Source organism: Herpailurus yagouaroundi, unplaced genomic scaffold (genome assembly GCF_014898765.1).
Source record: "Herpailurus yagouaroundi ecotype Mexico unplaced genomic scaffold, PumYag 29, whole genome shotgun sequence".
Taxonomy (NCBI): Eukaryota; Metazoa; Chordata; class Mammalia; order Carnivora; family Felidae; genus Herpailurus; species Herpailurus yagouaroundi.
Genome location: NW_024412377.1, coordinates 63,073,056 through 63,085,823, shown reverse-complemented (window position 1 = coordinate 63,085,823; position 12,768 = coordinate 63,073,056). Strand labels below are relative to the sequence as shown.

At 36.2% G+C, this 12,768-nt stretch overlaps 1 protein-coding gene across 2 annotated transcripts in view; it reads right to left on the bottom strand.

Moving 5' to 3' along the window:
• The window catches only part of CREBRF (CREB3 regulatory factor), a 58,509-nt gene that overhangs the window by 6,623 nt on the left and 39,118 nt on the right, over positions 1-12,768 (bottom strand). For both annotated transcript variants that reach the window (XM_040445187.1, XM_040445195.1), the window contains one exon: positions 9,432-9,554. In XM_040445187.1, the coding sequence (XP_040301121.1) occupies positions 9,432-9,554 (123 nt within the window). The remainder of the gene's footprint in view (positions 1-9,431; positions 9,555-12,768) is intronic.

The window sequence follows — 12,768 nt, the reverse complement described above, 5'->3', positions numbered from 1 at the left end:
AGAAAGTGAACGAATAAACAAAAGTTGGAAGAGAAGAGGGAAAAAAAGGTAGAAGACAGTGTATGTTGAGTTTTTCATCTCCCTCATCTCCTACAGCTGGAGTCAAAAGATACTTCAAAATCAGTAAGTCAAATAACAGGGGTGCCTGAGTGGCTCAGGCGGGTCATGATGTCGTGGTCTGTGAGTTCGAGCCCCACATCGGGCTCTGTACTGACAGCTCAGAGCCTGGAACCTGCTTTGGATTCTTTGTCTCCCTCTCTCTCTGCCCCTCCCCTGCTCATGCTCTGTCTCTGTCTCTCTGTCAAAAATAAATAAACATTAAAAAAAACTCAAGGGGCACCTGGGTGGCTCAGTCGGTTGAGCAGCCGACTTCAGCTCAGGTCACGATCTCACAGTCCATGAGTTTGAGCCCCGCGTCGGGCTCTGTGCTGACAGCTCAGAGCCTGGAGCCTGCTTCAGATTCTGTGTCTCCCTCTCTCTCTGACCCTCCCTCGTTCATGCCCTGTCTCTCTGTCTCAAAAATAAATAAAACATTAAAAAAAAAACTCAAAAAAAATAAGTCAAATAACAGAGGTATAAGCACGTTTTAAAAGTAATGAGAAAATAAATGATTAAAACAAGATGGAAATAGAAAAATATCTAGTCACTCCTCCCAGGAAGAAGTCAAAAGATACTGTAAAAAAAACAGACAATTGACACTACCTCAATCATGTGACTAAATCTAACATGACCAATAATGGGACAAACTGATATATGTGCCTCTTGATTGATGGAATGAGAAGGATAATCACCTATGAAGATTCTTTTGCCAAGAAAATTTAACTGCATGTAATCATGAGCAAACAGACAACTCCAGATGTTGGGACATTTTACAAGAACAGCTACCTAGATTTTTCATAGGAAAAAATAAACACAACACTGGGAGACTGGTCTAGACTAAAGGAGAAAAATGATATAAATAAATGTAATGCATGATACTTAATGGATCAAAACCAAAAAGGCTCTAAGGGACATTATTGAGACAAATGGGGAAGTTTAAATATGGACTCCATATAGATATTGTATCAATGTTGAAGTACTTGGATGTGAAAATGGTATTGTGCCTTATTCTCAGAATGTCCTTGTTCTCAAGAAATACATGCTGAAGTAGTTAGGGATGAAGGGTATGTTTAGAAGTTACCTTCAGATACTTAGGAATAAAAATAAGTAGATATCCAAATAAAGCAAGTGCAGCAAAATATTAACAACTGGTGAATCTAGTTGAATGATAAGCAGATGTTCAGTGTACTATTTCTACTTTTCTTAAATGAAAAGTTAAGGGAAAAAATATATATGTTGTAACTAAAAAAGTCAACTCACAAGATAACAATGCAGAGCTTACAAATTATCAAAGAACACATACTGAAACTATAATGATGGATCATATAGTGAATGATATAAAAAGGCAAAAGCCACATGAACAAAGGCTAACAGATTTTTTGATGACAAAACTAAAATCAAACATGTATCAATAAATAAAAAATGAGTTCAACTCACCTATTAAAGAAAAACTCCCAGTCTGACAAATAAAGGACTATATGGTATATATAAAAATCTAAAAGTGAATTTTATAATATGCTTATCAAAATTAAATTTGAATTTAAATGTTTTTAAAAGAGATGTATCTAGTATGAAGTGATTCAGAAAGACTGAAAATAAAAGAGTAGGCAAAGGTATACGAAGCAAATATAAATAGTATGAAAGCTGTATTTATATTATAATATCAGACAAGACTGAATTCAGAGAAAAAGCTATTAATAAGACAAAAGAAGTATGCTTCATGATGTAAAGATTACAATTCATAATAAAGATCTACTGGTAAGGATTCCCATTCAAGCACTCCAGCATTCAAAAGCAAAACCTCGGAAAATAGGAGAAAAAATCAAATACATTAGTGGTGGGTGCTCATTCTCAGTTTTACATAGAGTAAATGGACACCCCTACAAAAATGAAAAGGAAAAAGAGACCTAATTAAGATGACCTAACCAACATATAACGGAGTCTTTTTTTTACTAAGTTTATTTTTTGAGAGAGAGAGAGCATGAGCAGGGCAGGGGTAGGGGATTCAAAGCTGGCTCAGTGCTGACAGCAGAGGTGGGGCTCAAATTCACAAGCTGTGAGGTCATGACATGAGCCAAAGTCAGATGTTTAACCAAGCCACCAGGTGCTCCAATATAATGGGAGTCATGTTAACATAATAAATGTATCTGCTTTTCAAGTGCCCACAGAACATTTAAATAGGTTGTAATAAATGTAACAAATATAAATAAATGTAATCATATGTTAGATAGCTTAAAAAAATCTTAAATCACACACACAAAAAGAATAGTTAATAACAAAACTAGAAAATAATAATATCTACCTTCTGGAAAATTTTAAATCTCTCTCAAGCAATTCTTGGGTCACAGAGTAAATCAAGCATAAAATTTCAAAGTATTCAGAAAACAATGAAATATGACATCAGAATTTGGGATACAGCTAACGCAGCACTCAGAAGAAATTTCAAAGATTTTTAATTATATAATGAACAAGAAAGAATAAAAAGAAGTGAATTAAGCAACTAACATCTAATCAGAATAACTGACAAATTCAAGAGCTGGTTGTTTGGGTGGGTGGGTGGGGGGGGAGGGAAGCAGAACCACCTGTAATTAACCAATTCAAGAAGTGAAGGTGAACACAGTAGACATAAACAAATGAAAATGAAGCACTAGCCACGAATACAGAGGAGTATGAAGATAATTTTAATAAATTTGAGGGCATGGAGGAAGTGGGTAATTTTCTAGGAATATATAAATTATCAAAACTGACTCCAGAAGAGCTTGTAATCTGACATACAAATTATCAGAGAGAACACAGAAAGTTTTCAAAGAGTTAATCACAAAAAAACACACAGGATGAGACAGTTTGAAAGAGTATTCTACCAAATCTTTAAGAAAAAGAAACTCCAACTTATTTAAACTGCTCCAGAAGGGAATTCTGAAAAGACTGTTACAAAGCTGTATAGATTTTTAATCTCCTCAGTTCCCCATATAAAGAGATTAAGCAGAAAAACCATAAACCCATGGAAAACATTAACAAGTGACAAGTTATCTCCACAAACCCCAAAATCCGAAAGGGTTCAAACAAACTATCAAAAGTGACAAGACCTCCATGGTATTAACATTACCAACATTTGTGTTAGGATGAGTCAAAAGGGAGTAATTGGACCTGAGAACAAAAGCATAAAATAGCCAACAGGTTATGCACTGGAAGCCACAGGAAACCAACATGAGAACACAGCTGAAGCCGTGAGGGATTTTTGTCCAAATGAATAGTGAGTACAAGGTGAGTGCAAGGAGCCCGCAGTAAGGTGTTGAGGGGCTGGAGCAGTCTAGCCTCTGTGAACTAAAAACTGACTGACCAGGACTCCCTTGCATGAGAAGAGCCAGGATTGGTAAGAATCAAAATTGAGTAAGACAGGAACAATAGATATGAAAGAAAGAGACGGTGCAGATAAAATGGGAGAGGAGCAGAGAACAAGAAATTTCAGAAAGCAAGCTGCCCTGTGCACCTGCCCTGCCACAAGTTCTTCTTGCCCTCACTTGACTGTGGGCTAGCGACATACAAATGTACCAAAAAAATTGCCTCCCACCCTTTGCTTTTGCATATCACCTCAGCATCCAATAAAGGCACTTGTCCCCAGGTTCCTTTGTTTTTCTCCCACTCCATGTCTCTCTCTCTTCTCTGTCTCTTCCCTACCTGCTTTGTTGAGTCTTCTCCCTTAGTGCTTCCTTCATGTGGCCCCCTTGTGGCATGTGGTGACTTTGTTTCTCTAGGATAAGCTTTCTTCCTGCTCCTCTCCTGTGTCCCCTTCGTGTGGCTAGACTATACACCATCTCATAAATGAATACAAAACATAGTTTTATATTAACAAAAACAGAGAACTCTGTAAAGCCTGAAGTCAGGAAAGCTACTGTGAACCAAACTTTCAAAGTTCAGAAAAACCAAATTCACATACAAATGAATAGAAAAATATCAAGGTCAAAAATCCCATATAAAGTTATTATAAGAAAAAAGAGAAGAATATTCCTACAAACAATGAATATCCTAGCATATATGACCACAAAACGACCATATATATCCTTTATTATTATCCCAAATGGTCAGAACCTACTATTATTTCAGAACGAATGCAAGGATATTCAAAATGAACTAAAACACATTAGAGAAAATGTTACATGAAGGGACAAAATAATCAGAAATATAAAAACTCAGAAATAAGGTGACAGAACTCAGAAAAAAACTGGAAGAAAAATTAATTTCTGAAATTAAGAAAAAACAAAAAATACAAGAGCAGCAAATAAACACAACAATAATGCTTTCAAGAGACATGGAGGTACAAACAAGAAACAATTTTAAAATAAAAAAAGAAATTAAGAAGCAAAAAACTGATAAAAAACTAAATATACATAGGAAATACCGAAGCCAGGCAAAGAAGGTCCAACCCACAAATAATAATTCCCTGAACAACAAAAACAAAACAAAGCAAGGAAACAGGTCAAATAGTAATATTTGAAAGAACACAGTACACACATGACAATATCAACCTAAAATGACCAACTCCAAGACAAAGTCTAGTGAAATTACTGGGATTTAAAGAAAAAGAAAAGGGTGCCTGGATGGCTCAGCTGGTTTAGCATCTGACTTTGGCTCAGGTCATGATCTCGTGGGTTCGGGAGTTTGAACCCCGTGTGGAGCTCACTGCTGTCAGTGTGGAGCCCACTTTGGATCCTCTGTCCCCTCCTCCACTAGTGGTCTACCTCTCTCAAAAATAAAACAAACATTAAAAAAAGAAAAAAAAAGAAAAAATCCTGTTGACAACTTGGCAAAAATAGCAAATGACCTATAAGGAGAAAAAAAAACTAGGCAATTATTAGCTTTTTAACAGAAACATTTTATGCCAAAAAACAAAACAAAACAAAACGGAGAAGCATATTTAAATACTCAAGGAAAGGGGCACCTGGTGGCTCAGTTGGTTAAACATCCGACTTAGCCTCAGGTCATGATCTCAGGGTTTGTGAGTTTGAGCCCCACGTGGGGCTCTATGCTGACAGCTCAGAGCCTGGAGCCTGCTTCAGATTCTGTGTCTCCCTCTCTCTCTCTGCCCCTCCCCTGCTCGTGCTCTCTCTCTCTCTCTCTCAAAAATAATACACAAACATTAAAGAAAATTTTTTTAAAGGAAAGAAAATGTGAGTCAAGGAATTTGAAATTGACCTTTATATACACGTTTATCAACATATAAGGCCTTTAAATTAAAAACTAAAAAGGTAAAAAGAATCTTTACTGGTAATATTAAGTTCCTCCCTCTACCTAATAAAAGAACTGAAAATTATTTTAAAGAACATTAAAGACAGAAAGGCACTGAAAGAATACATAAAATATTAAAACAGCATCAATCCATTTGAAGAAAAAGTCAAGTAAATTCACCAGGACTTCGTATTTGCATACTGAATTAATCTACATGAGGTAAAAAGTAACTGGTTGTTTAGGAAAATATTGATAGTTAGAATCCACTCTTCACCTAAGTGTTTTCTACATAAATATAGTTTTGTTCAAAATAAACTTCTGATCTTTCATACTGTTTTATTTTTTTATTTTTTTATTTTTCAACGTTTATTTATTTTTGGGACAGAGAGAGACAGAGCATGAACGGGGGAGGGGCAGAGAGAGAGGGAGACACAGAATCGGAAACAGGCTCCAGGCTCTGAGCCATCAGCCCAGAGCCTGACGCGGGGCTCGAACTCCCGGACCGCGAGATCGTGACCTGGCTGAAGTCGGACACTTAACCGACTTGCGCCACCCAGGCGCCCCTGTTTTATTTTTTTAAATGAATGGTAGTTTTTCAATCTCATCTTGTATTTTGGGTAATTGAGGTGACCTTGGGTTTTTTGTGTTTTTAAAAAAAATTTTTTTTTAATGTTTATTAGTTTTGAGAGAGAGAAAGAGAGAGAGACCAAGCAGGGGAGGGGTGGAGAGAGAGGGAGACACAGAATTAGAAGCAGGCCCCAGGCTCTGAGCTGTCAGCACAGAGCCCAATGCAGGGCTCGAACTCAAACCACGAGATCATGACCTGAACTGAAGTCAGCCGTTTAACCAACTGAGCCACCCAAGAACCCCTTTACTGTTTATTTTCTGTATAAATATACAGTTCTTAGTTTTGTTTCATTTTGCATAACTCTATTTTGATACATATGTACAACTCTATTTTTGAAAAGGTAATTCTGTAAATATAATAATTACATATTCATTTTACTATTCTGTGAACTTACCTAGTAACTATAAGTCATTTCCCAAAACTTAGCAAAAAGAATTATTAATTACTGATAAGCAGTAATCACTGAAATGTTATACTGTTTGGAATACCTAAATAGAAAAATTAGATCTATCTTGTTAGCCAATTATATCACAAATAATTATCAGGTTAATATGTTGTGAACATGCAACTTAAGCATTTGACTAATTTTAATTGACTTTGTCATGAAAAAATCTTCAATTTTCTAAAATATGAATGATGGATTTTAGGAATAAGGTGGAAATAAAACTTTTAAGAAAAAAGAAAAAAACCTAAATGGTTAAGATGTAATATGGTAACATCAACAGCTAACACTTATGGAATATTGAGAATTTATGTGCTCAGCAGGGTGTATGCACTCTTCTCAATTAATCCACACAATTGTCCTTATTTTATAGATGAACAAAATTAGGTTGAGGGAAGTGAAGTCACTTTCGTAGGGTCCTCATGTAGTATGTAGTAGGGCCAGGAGTTCAATCTAGAACTGATTTCAAATACTCTGATTTTAACCACTACAATAAACAAACTTCTGTTTTTTGGAAACATGACTTTAATTTTCAGACCACTGGTTTTTCCAGAGCCACAGAGACACCACTAGTGTTTGTTTGGGTTTTTGTTTTTTTTTTTTGTTTGTTTGTTTGTTTTTTGGTAAAAAGATAGGAAACAAGGCATGCAGATCTTAAAATAAAGAAAATGTTTCCAGAAAAATACTCAAAAGTGCCAAATGTTACAATGAGTGTCAAGAAAAAGAAATTCTCAAGTAGGCCTACTGGATGAAGCGATTAGGGGGCCAATGATAAACTATTCAGGTCAGACTACAGAGATGAGAGTCAGATGATAGGGCTCAATGATGGTATGTGGAGGCAGTGTGAGCACTGGAACTCAAAGAACTTCTACTCCTGGTTCGGCCACTTATTGATTGTGGGACTCGTAAGATACTTTAATACCTTGCTGTGTTTTCTAATTCCTATTTGTAAAACTAGAGTAATAATACCTCCTTCACAGAGCTGTGAAAGTAAATGACTAAACAACCTTAGCAGACAGGTCCTAGGTCATAGCATGTACCCAGTAAATGTTAGCTGTTTATCCCTTCCGAACACCCGAGGAAGCCCTCTTTCCTGGCCCTTGATCTCACTTACAAACCTTCTCCTTTGGCCTTCGAGCATAAATGTTGCCAAACTTCATGAAACTATTTTGCTAATATCTATATGCATTGCTAATTTTACCAATGATTTCCAAACTACCTTTCAAATATACTAGAATATTTTACCTTCAGTATGAACACAATGCTGACAAAGAGAAACTAATAATTTCAAAGACCATCAGAAACATGCATTGTGGACACATGCATGGAAGCATTCAATCTGCATTTATTTTTAATCAAAGAAAATGCAATCATTTTGGTAGCTGTGAGAAGTATTTCTGTATAAATAGAAATAAACTGTTCAATGAACCATGAGAATCTATCCTAAAAACCAAGAGCACACTTTACACACTGTATGTTAGCCAATTTGACAATAAATTATATTAAATAAATAAATATCAGACTCTGGGCTGATGGCTCAGAGCCTGGAGCCTGCTTCCAATTCTGTGTCTCCCTCTCTCTCTGCCCCTCCCCCGTTCATGCTCTGTCTCTCTCTGTCTCAAAAATAAATAAACGTTAAAAAAATTATAAATAAATAAATAAATAAATAAATAAATAAATAAATAAATAAATAAATAGAAATAAACTGTTGCTCACTTCACTCCATGGAAACATCTTGATTTCTTCACAGTGATTGCCACAATTTGTTATTTTTTTCTGTTTATTCTTGGTCTTCCATTTTTAGACTAGTGACCAAGTCTGTTATTCAACCCTATATCCCCCCACACTGGGCCATATAGCAGGCACTGAAAAAACTTTGAATGAATTTATAGTAACTAAAAGTAAGAAAAATTGTCTTAACAGAAATGTAAAAAAAATTGTGAGATATTTACAGTTTTAAGAAAATAGAATGATTTATAGTGTTTGTTACTCTAGAATTCAGGTAAGGAACTAAATAATTATTAAAAAGTAAGCTCTAGGGGCACCTGGGTGGCTCAATCGGTTCAACGGTCGGCTCTTGGTTTCATCTCAGGTCATGGTCTCACAGTTTGTGAGTTCGAGCCCCAAGCTGGGGTCCCCACTGACAGTGAAGAGCCTGCTTGGGATTCTCTCTCTTCCTCTCTCTCTGCCCCTCCCCTGCTTGCTCTCTCTCTCTCCCTCTCTCTCAAAATAAATAAATAAACTTAAAAAAAAAAGTAAGCTCGAATTCTTTTGAGTGACCTGATTCAATACACAATCAGCATCCTGGGGAAAAATGAACTGGAAGAAAATTCTCAGATAGCTGAAGTATGTCACTCTACATAATGACTACATAAGAACCAGTTTTTAAAAGACCGTCCTAGAATAAATATTGTTAAAGAACATATGAAACAGCTGAACCAATTTTATGATGCTTCAAGGTTCTCACAGATTGCACTATGCTGCAATGTCCTGGGATGCTACTCCCAAGGTGATCTGCTCCTATGGCCCCTAAGCTCCAGCACCTCTAGAGTTCTCATTATCTGTATTATCTCCCTCTTTCCTCCATCAGGTATTCCTCTACTTGATTTCTGGATGCCTGCCTCTCTGTTCCTCCCCATGTTATATAATCTGTCCAGGGAAAACCACACAACTAAGTTTATTAGAATCCTGTGAAATGTACTACTGAGTAAATGTACAGATAAGAACCTCCACCAAAGTACAAATTACAGGCTTGACAGCTCAGGGATCTTTCCTTTCCTCACAAAAGGTAAAGTTGCTAGAAGTTCATCTTTCCTAAGTGTTAAAATAGTTCAGTAATGAAGTATAAATAACAAATTGTGGTAACCAGCAATACATGTTTATGAATGCAAAATCTCAAAAGACAAAACAACTTGTAAAGAAAAGTAACTACAATAAAAGCATTTGGGTTTTTCCTTAAAAGAACTTAGTATCTCCTTAAATCATATATCTTACACTACATGTTACTGTTATTAATTTTTCCAATATTCTTCTTACCAAGAGTATCCTTAATGAGCATTTCAAGCTTCTGCCCCATGTTGGGTCCTCTCTCCTCTCTTGGATTCTGTACTCGATTTACAATCTCTTGCTTGATGGAGTTGATTACAAACAATAAATTATCTGTAAGACAGAACAAGACACTTGGAACACGTCACTGACATGGAAGAATTTGCTTTTTATTATGTAGTAACAGTTATTTGGTTCAAAAATGGAAAATGTGTAAGAAAATATTAAGTAGTAATGGTTGTAAGCTTTCTTATCCAAAGGGACTAACTTCAAATGATGTGCCATTTTCGATAACACACTGTAGACATGTATCAATGTCTACTATCCTGTAAGCAATTTCCTTACTTGTCTTCATGGCTTTAAGACCTGATAGTGCCTGTATATCAAATCATAGATGTTAATACAGGTTTATTAAATAAATCAAATGAAGTCCTTCAAGTCCTCCAAAGACAAAACTTTAAAAACAAATATCCCCACCTTAAGAAGCTTTAAAAGAAAAAAGAAGGAAGGAAGGAAAGAAAGAAAGAAAGAAAGAAAGAAAGAAAGAAAGAAGAGTTAACCAAAAGTAAATAGAAGGAGAGAAATCATAAAGGGCAGAAATCAATAAAACAACACAAACATACAAGAGAGAAAAGTAACAAAGCCCAAAATGGTTCCTTAAAAAGATCAACAAAATTGATATCCACTCCCACCCCCAACCAACCCCAGCTAAATAGATCAATCACCTATATGATTGATTGGAATGAAAAAGGGGTTCCACCTTTTGGATTGACATGGAATGAAAAAGGGATTGTCACTTAAGAATCTAGAGCCATTGAAAGAATAATAAGAAAATACTATGCCAACAAACTCAACAATTTGGTAAAAAATGGTCACATTTCTTGAAAATGCAACTTAACAAAACTGACACAAGAAGAAATGAAAAATCTGAACACCCTATTTGTAGTAAAAGTATTAATTTATACAAAATTTATTCCCAAAAGAAAACCCAGAGGGTTTTAATGGAAAACTACATCAAATATACAATGAAGAAACAAAATTGATCTTATCAAACTTTTCAGAAAAGTGGAAGAAGGATCATGGCCTAATTCATTCTATAAAGCCAAAATAGTCCAAATACCAAAACCTGACAAAGATATTACAAAAAAAATCACAGACCAATGTCTCTCTTGAATATATACATCAAATTCTTAACAAAATATTAGCAATAGAATCCAACTTAAAGTTTTAGAATAGAATCTTATAGAATATTTGCAATAGACTCTAATATACAAAGGAAACTAAATTATAACCAAGTAGAGTTTATTCTAAGAATGCAAGGTTGGTTTAATAATCAAAAATCAATTAATGTAATTCACCATATTAAGAGGTAAATACGTGATATGTTACCAGAATAAAGGAGAACAACATGACTGTTCCAATAGATGCAAAAAAGAGCATATAACAATTATTCAACACTATTCAAGATAAATGAAACTAGGAAAAGAAGACAACTTACTTAAAGTGATACAGGGTATCATCTTACAAAAAAGCCTACCACCAACATCATACTTTAAGGTGAAAGGTTCCCTTCCCTGAGATTGCAAACAAGACAATCACCATGTCTATCCAATGTCTTAGATATTGCAATAAGGCAAGAAAATGAAAGGCATAAATATCAGGAAAGAAAAAAAGAAAAAATATCAGAAAAAAAAGAAAAAACAGCCTGGGTGGCTCAATTGGTTCAGCATCCAGCTCTTGGTTTTGGCTTAGGTCATGATCTGACAGTTTGTGAGTTCAAGCCCTACATCAGGCTCACTACTCTCAGCATGGAGCCCACTTCAGATCCTCTGTCCCCCTCTCTCTCTGCCCCTACCCTGCTTTCACTCTCTCTCTCAAAAATAAACATTAAAAAAACACACACACACACAGGAAAGAAAAAATAAAGCCATCCCTATTTGCAGATGATGACTGCTTAAACAGAAAATCCCAGGGCATCTACATACCTACACTGGAACTAATAAATTTAGCAAGATGACAAGATACAAGAATAATATATAAAAATCCATTTTATATATTAGCAGCAAAGAGTTTTAAAATTTTACTTTTAAAATTTCTTTTTAAAGAGTTTTAAAATTTTACTTTTAAAATTACTTTTAAAATTTCACGGGCACCTGGGTGGCTCAGTCAGCACCTTCAGCTCAGGCCATGATCTCACGGAGAGCCTCGTGTTGGGCTCTGTGCTGACAGCTTGGAGCCTGGGGTCTGCTTTGGATTCTGTGTCTCCATCTGCCTCTGTCCCTCCCCCAATCACGCTCTGTCTCTCTCTCTCTCTCTGTCTCTCTCTCTCTCTCAAAAATAAACATTAAAAAAAAAAATAGGGGTGCCCAGGGGCACCTGGGTGGCTCAGTTGGTTAAGCATCTGACTTTGGCTCAGGTCATAATCTCATGGTTTGTGGGTTCAAGCCCCACGTCGGGCTCTGTGCTGACAGCTCAGAGCCTGGAGCCTGCTTCAGATTCTGTGTTTGTCTCTGTCCCTCCCCTGCTCATGCTCTGTCACTCTGTCTCTCTCTCAAAAAAGAAATAAACATTAAAATTTTTTTTTTTAAATTAGGGGTGCCTGGGTGGCTCAGTTGATTAAGTGTCTGACTTTGGCTCAGGTCATGATCTTGTGGTTTGTGAGTTCAAGCCCCACAAAGGGTTCTGTGCTGACAGCTCAGATCCTGGAGCTTGCTTCAGATTTTGTTTCCCTCTCTCTCTGCCCCTCCCCTGCTTGCACTCTCTCTCTCCCTCTGTCTCAAAAATAAAACATTAAAACAAAAAATTTAAGAAAATAGATTTCAAAAAAGATTCCATTTACAGAGCACCAAAAAATATTAAATAGCCAGTAACAGAACAAAAGATGTTATGCATTCTACACTGAAAGCCATAAAACAAGGCACAAAGATGGGGCGCCTGGGTGGCGCAGTCAGTTAAGCGTCCGACTTCAGCCAGGTCACGATCTCGCGCTCCGTGAGTTCGAGCCCCGCGTCGGGCTCTGGGCTGATGGCTCAGAGCCTGGAGCCTGTTTCAAATTCTGTGTCTCCCTCTCTCTCTGCCCCTGCCCCGTTCATGCTCTGTCTCTCTCTGTCCCAAAAATAAAAATAAATGTTGAAAAAAAACAAGGCACAAAGAAATTAAGGAAGACCTAATAAATGGAAAGAGATACCAAGTTCATGGATTAGAAGACTCCATTTTGTTAAGATGATAGTTCTCTCCAAATTGATCTACAGATTGAAAGCAATCCCAATCAAAATTTCAGTAAGCTTTTTTGTAAAAAGAGATTCCAAAATGTATATGGTCACGTAAA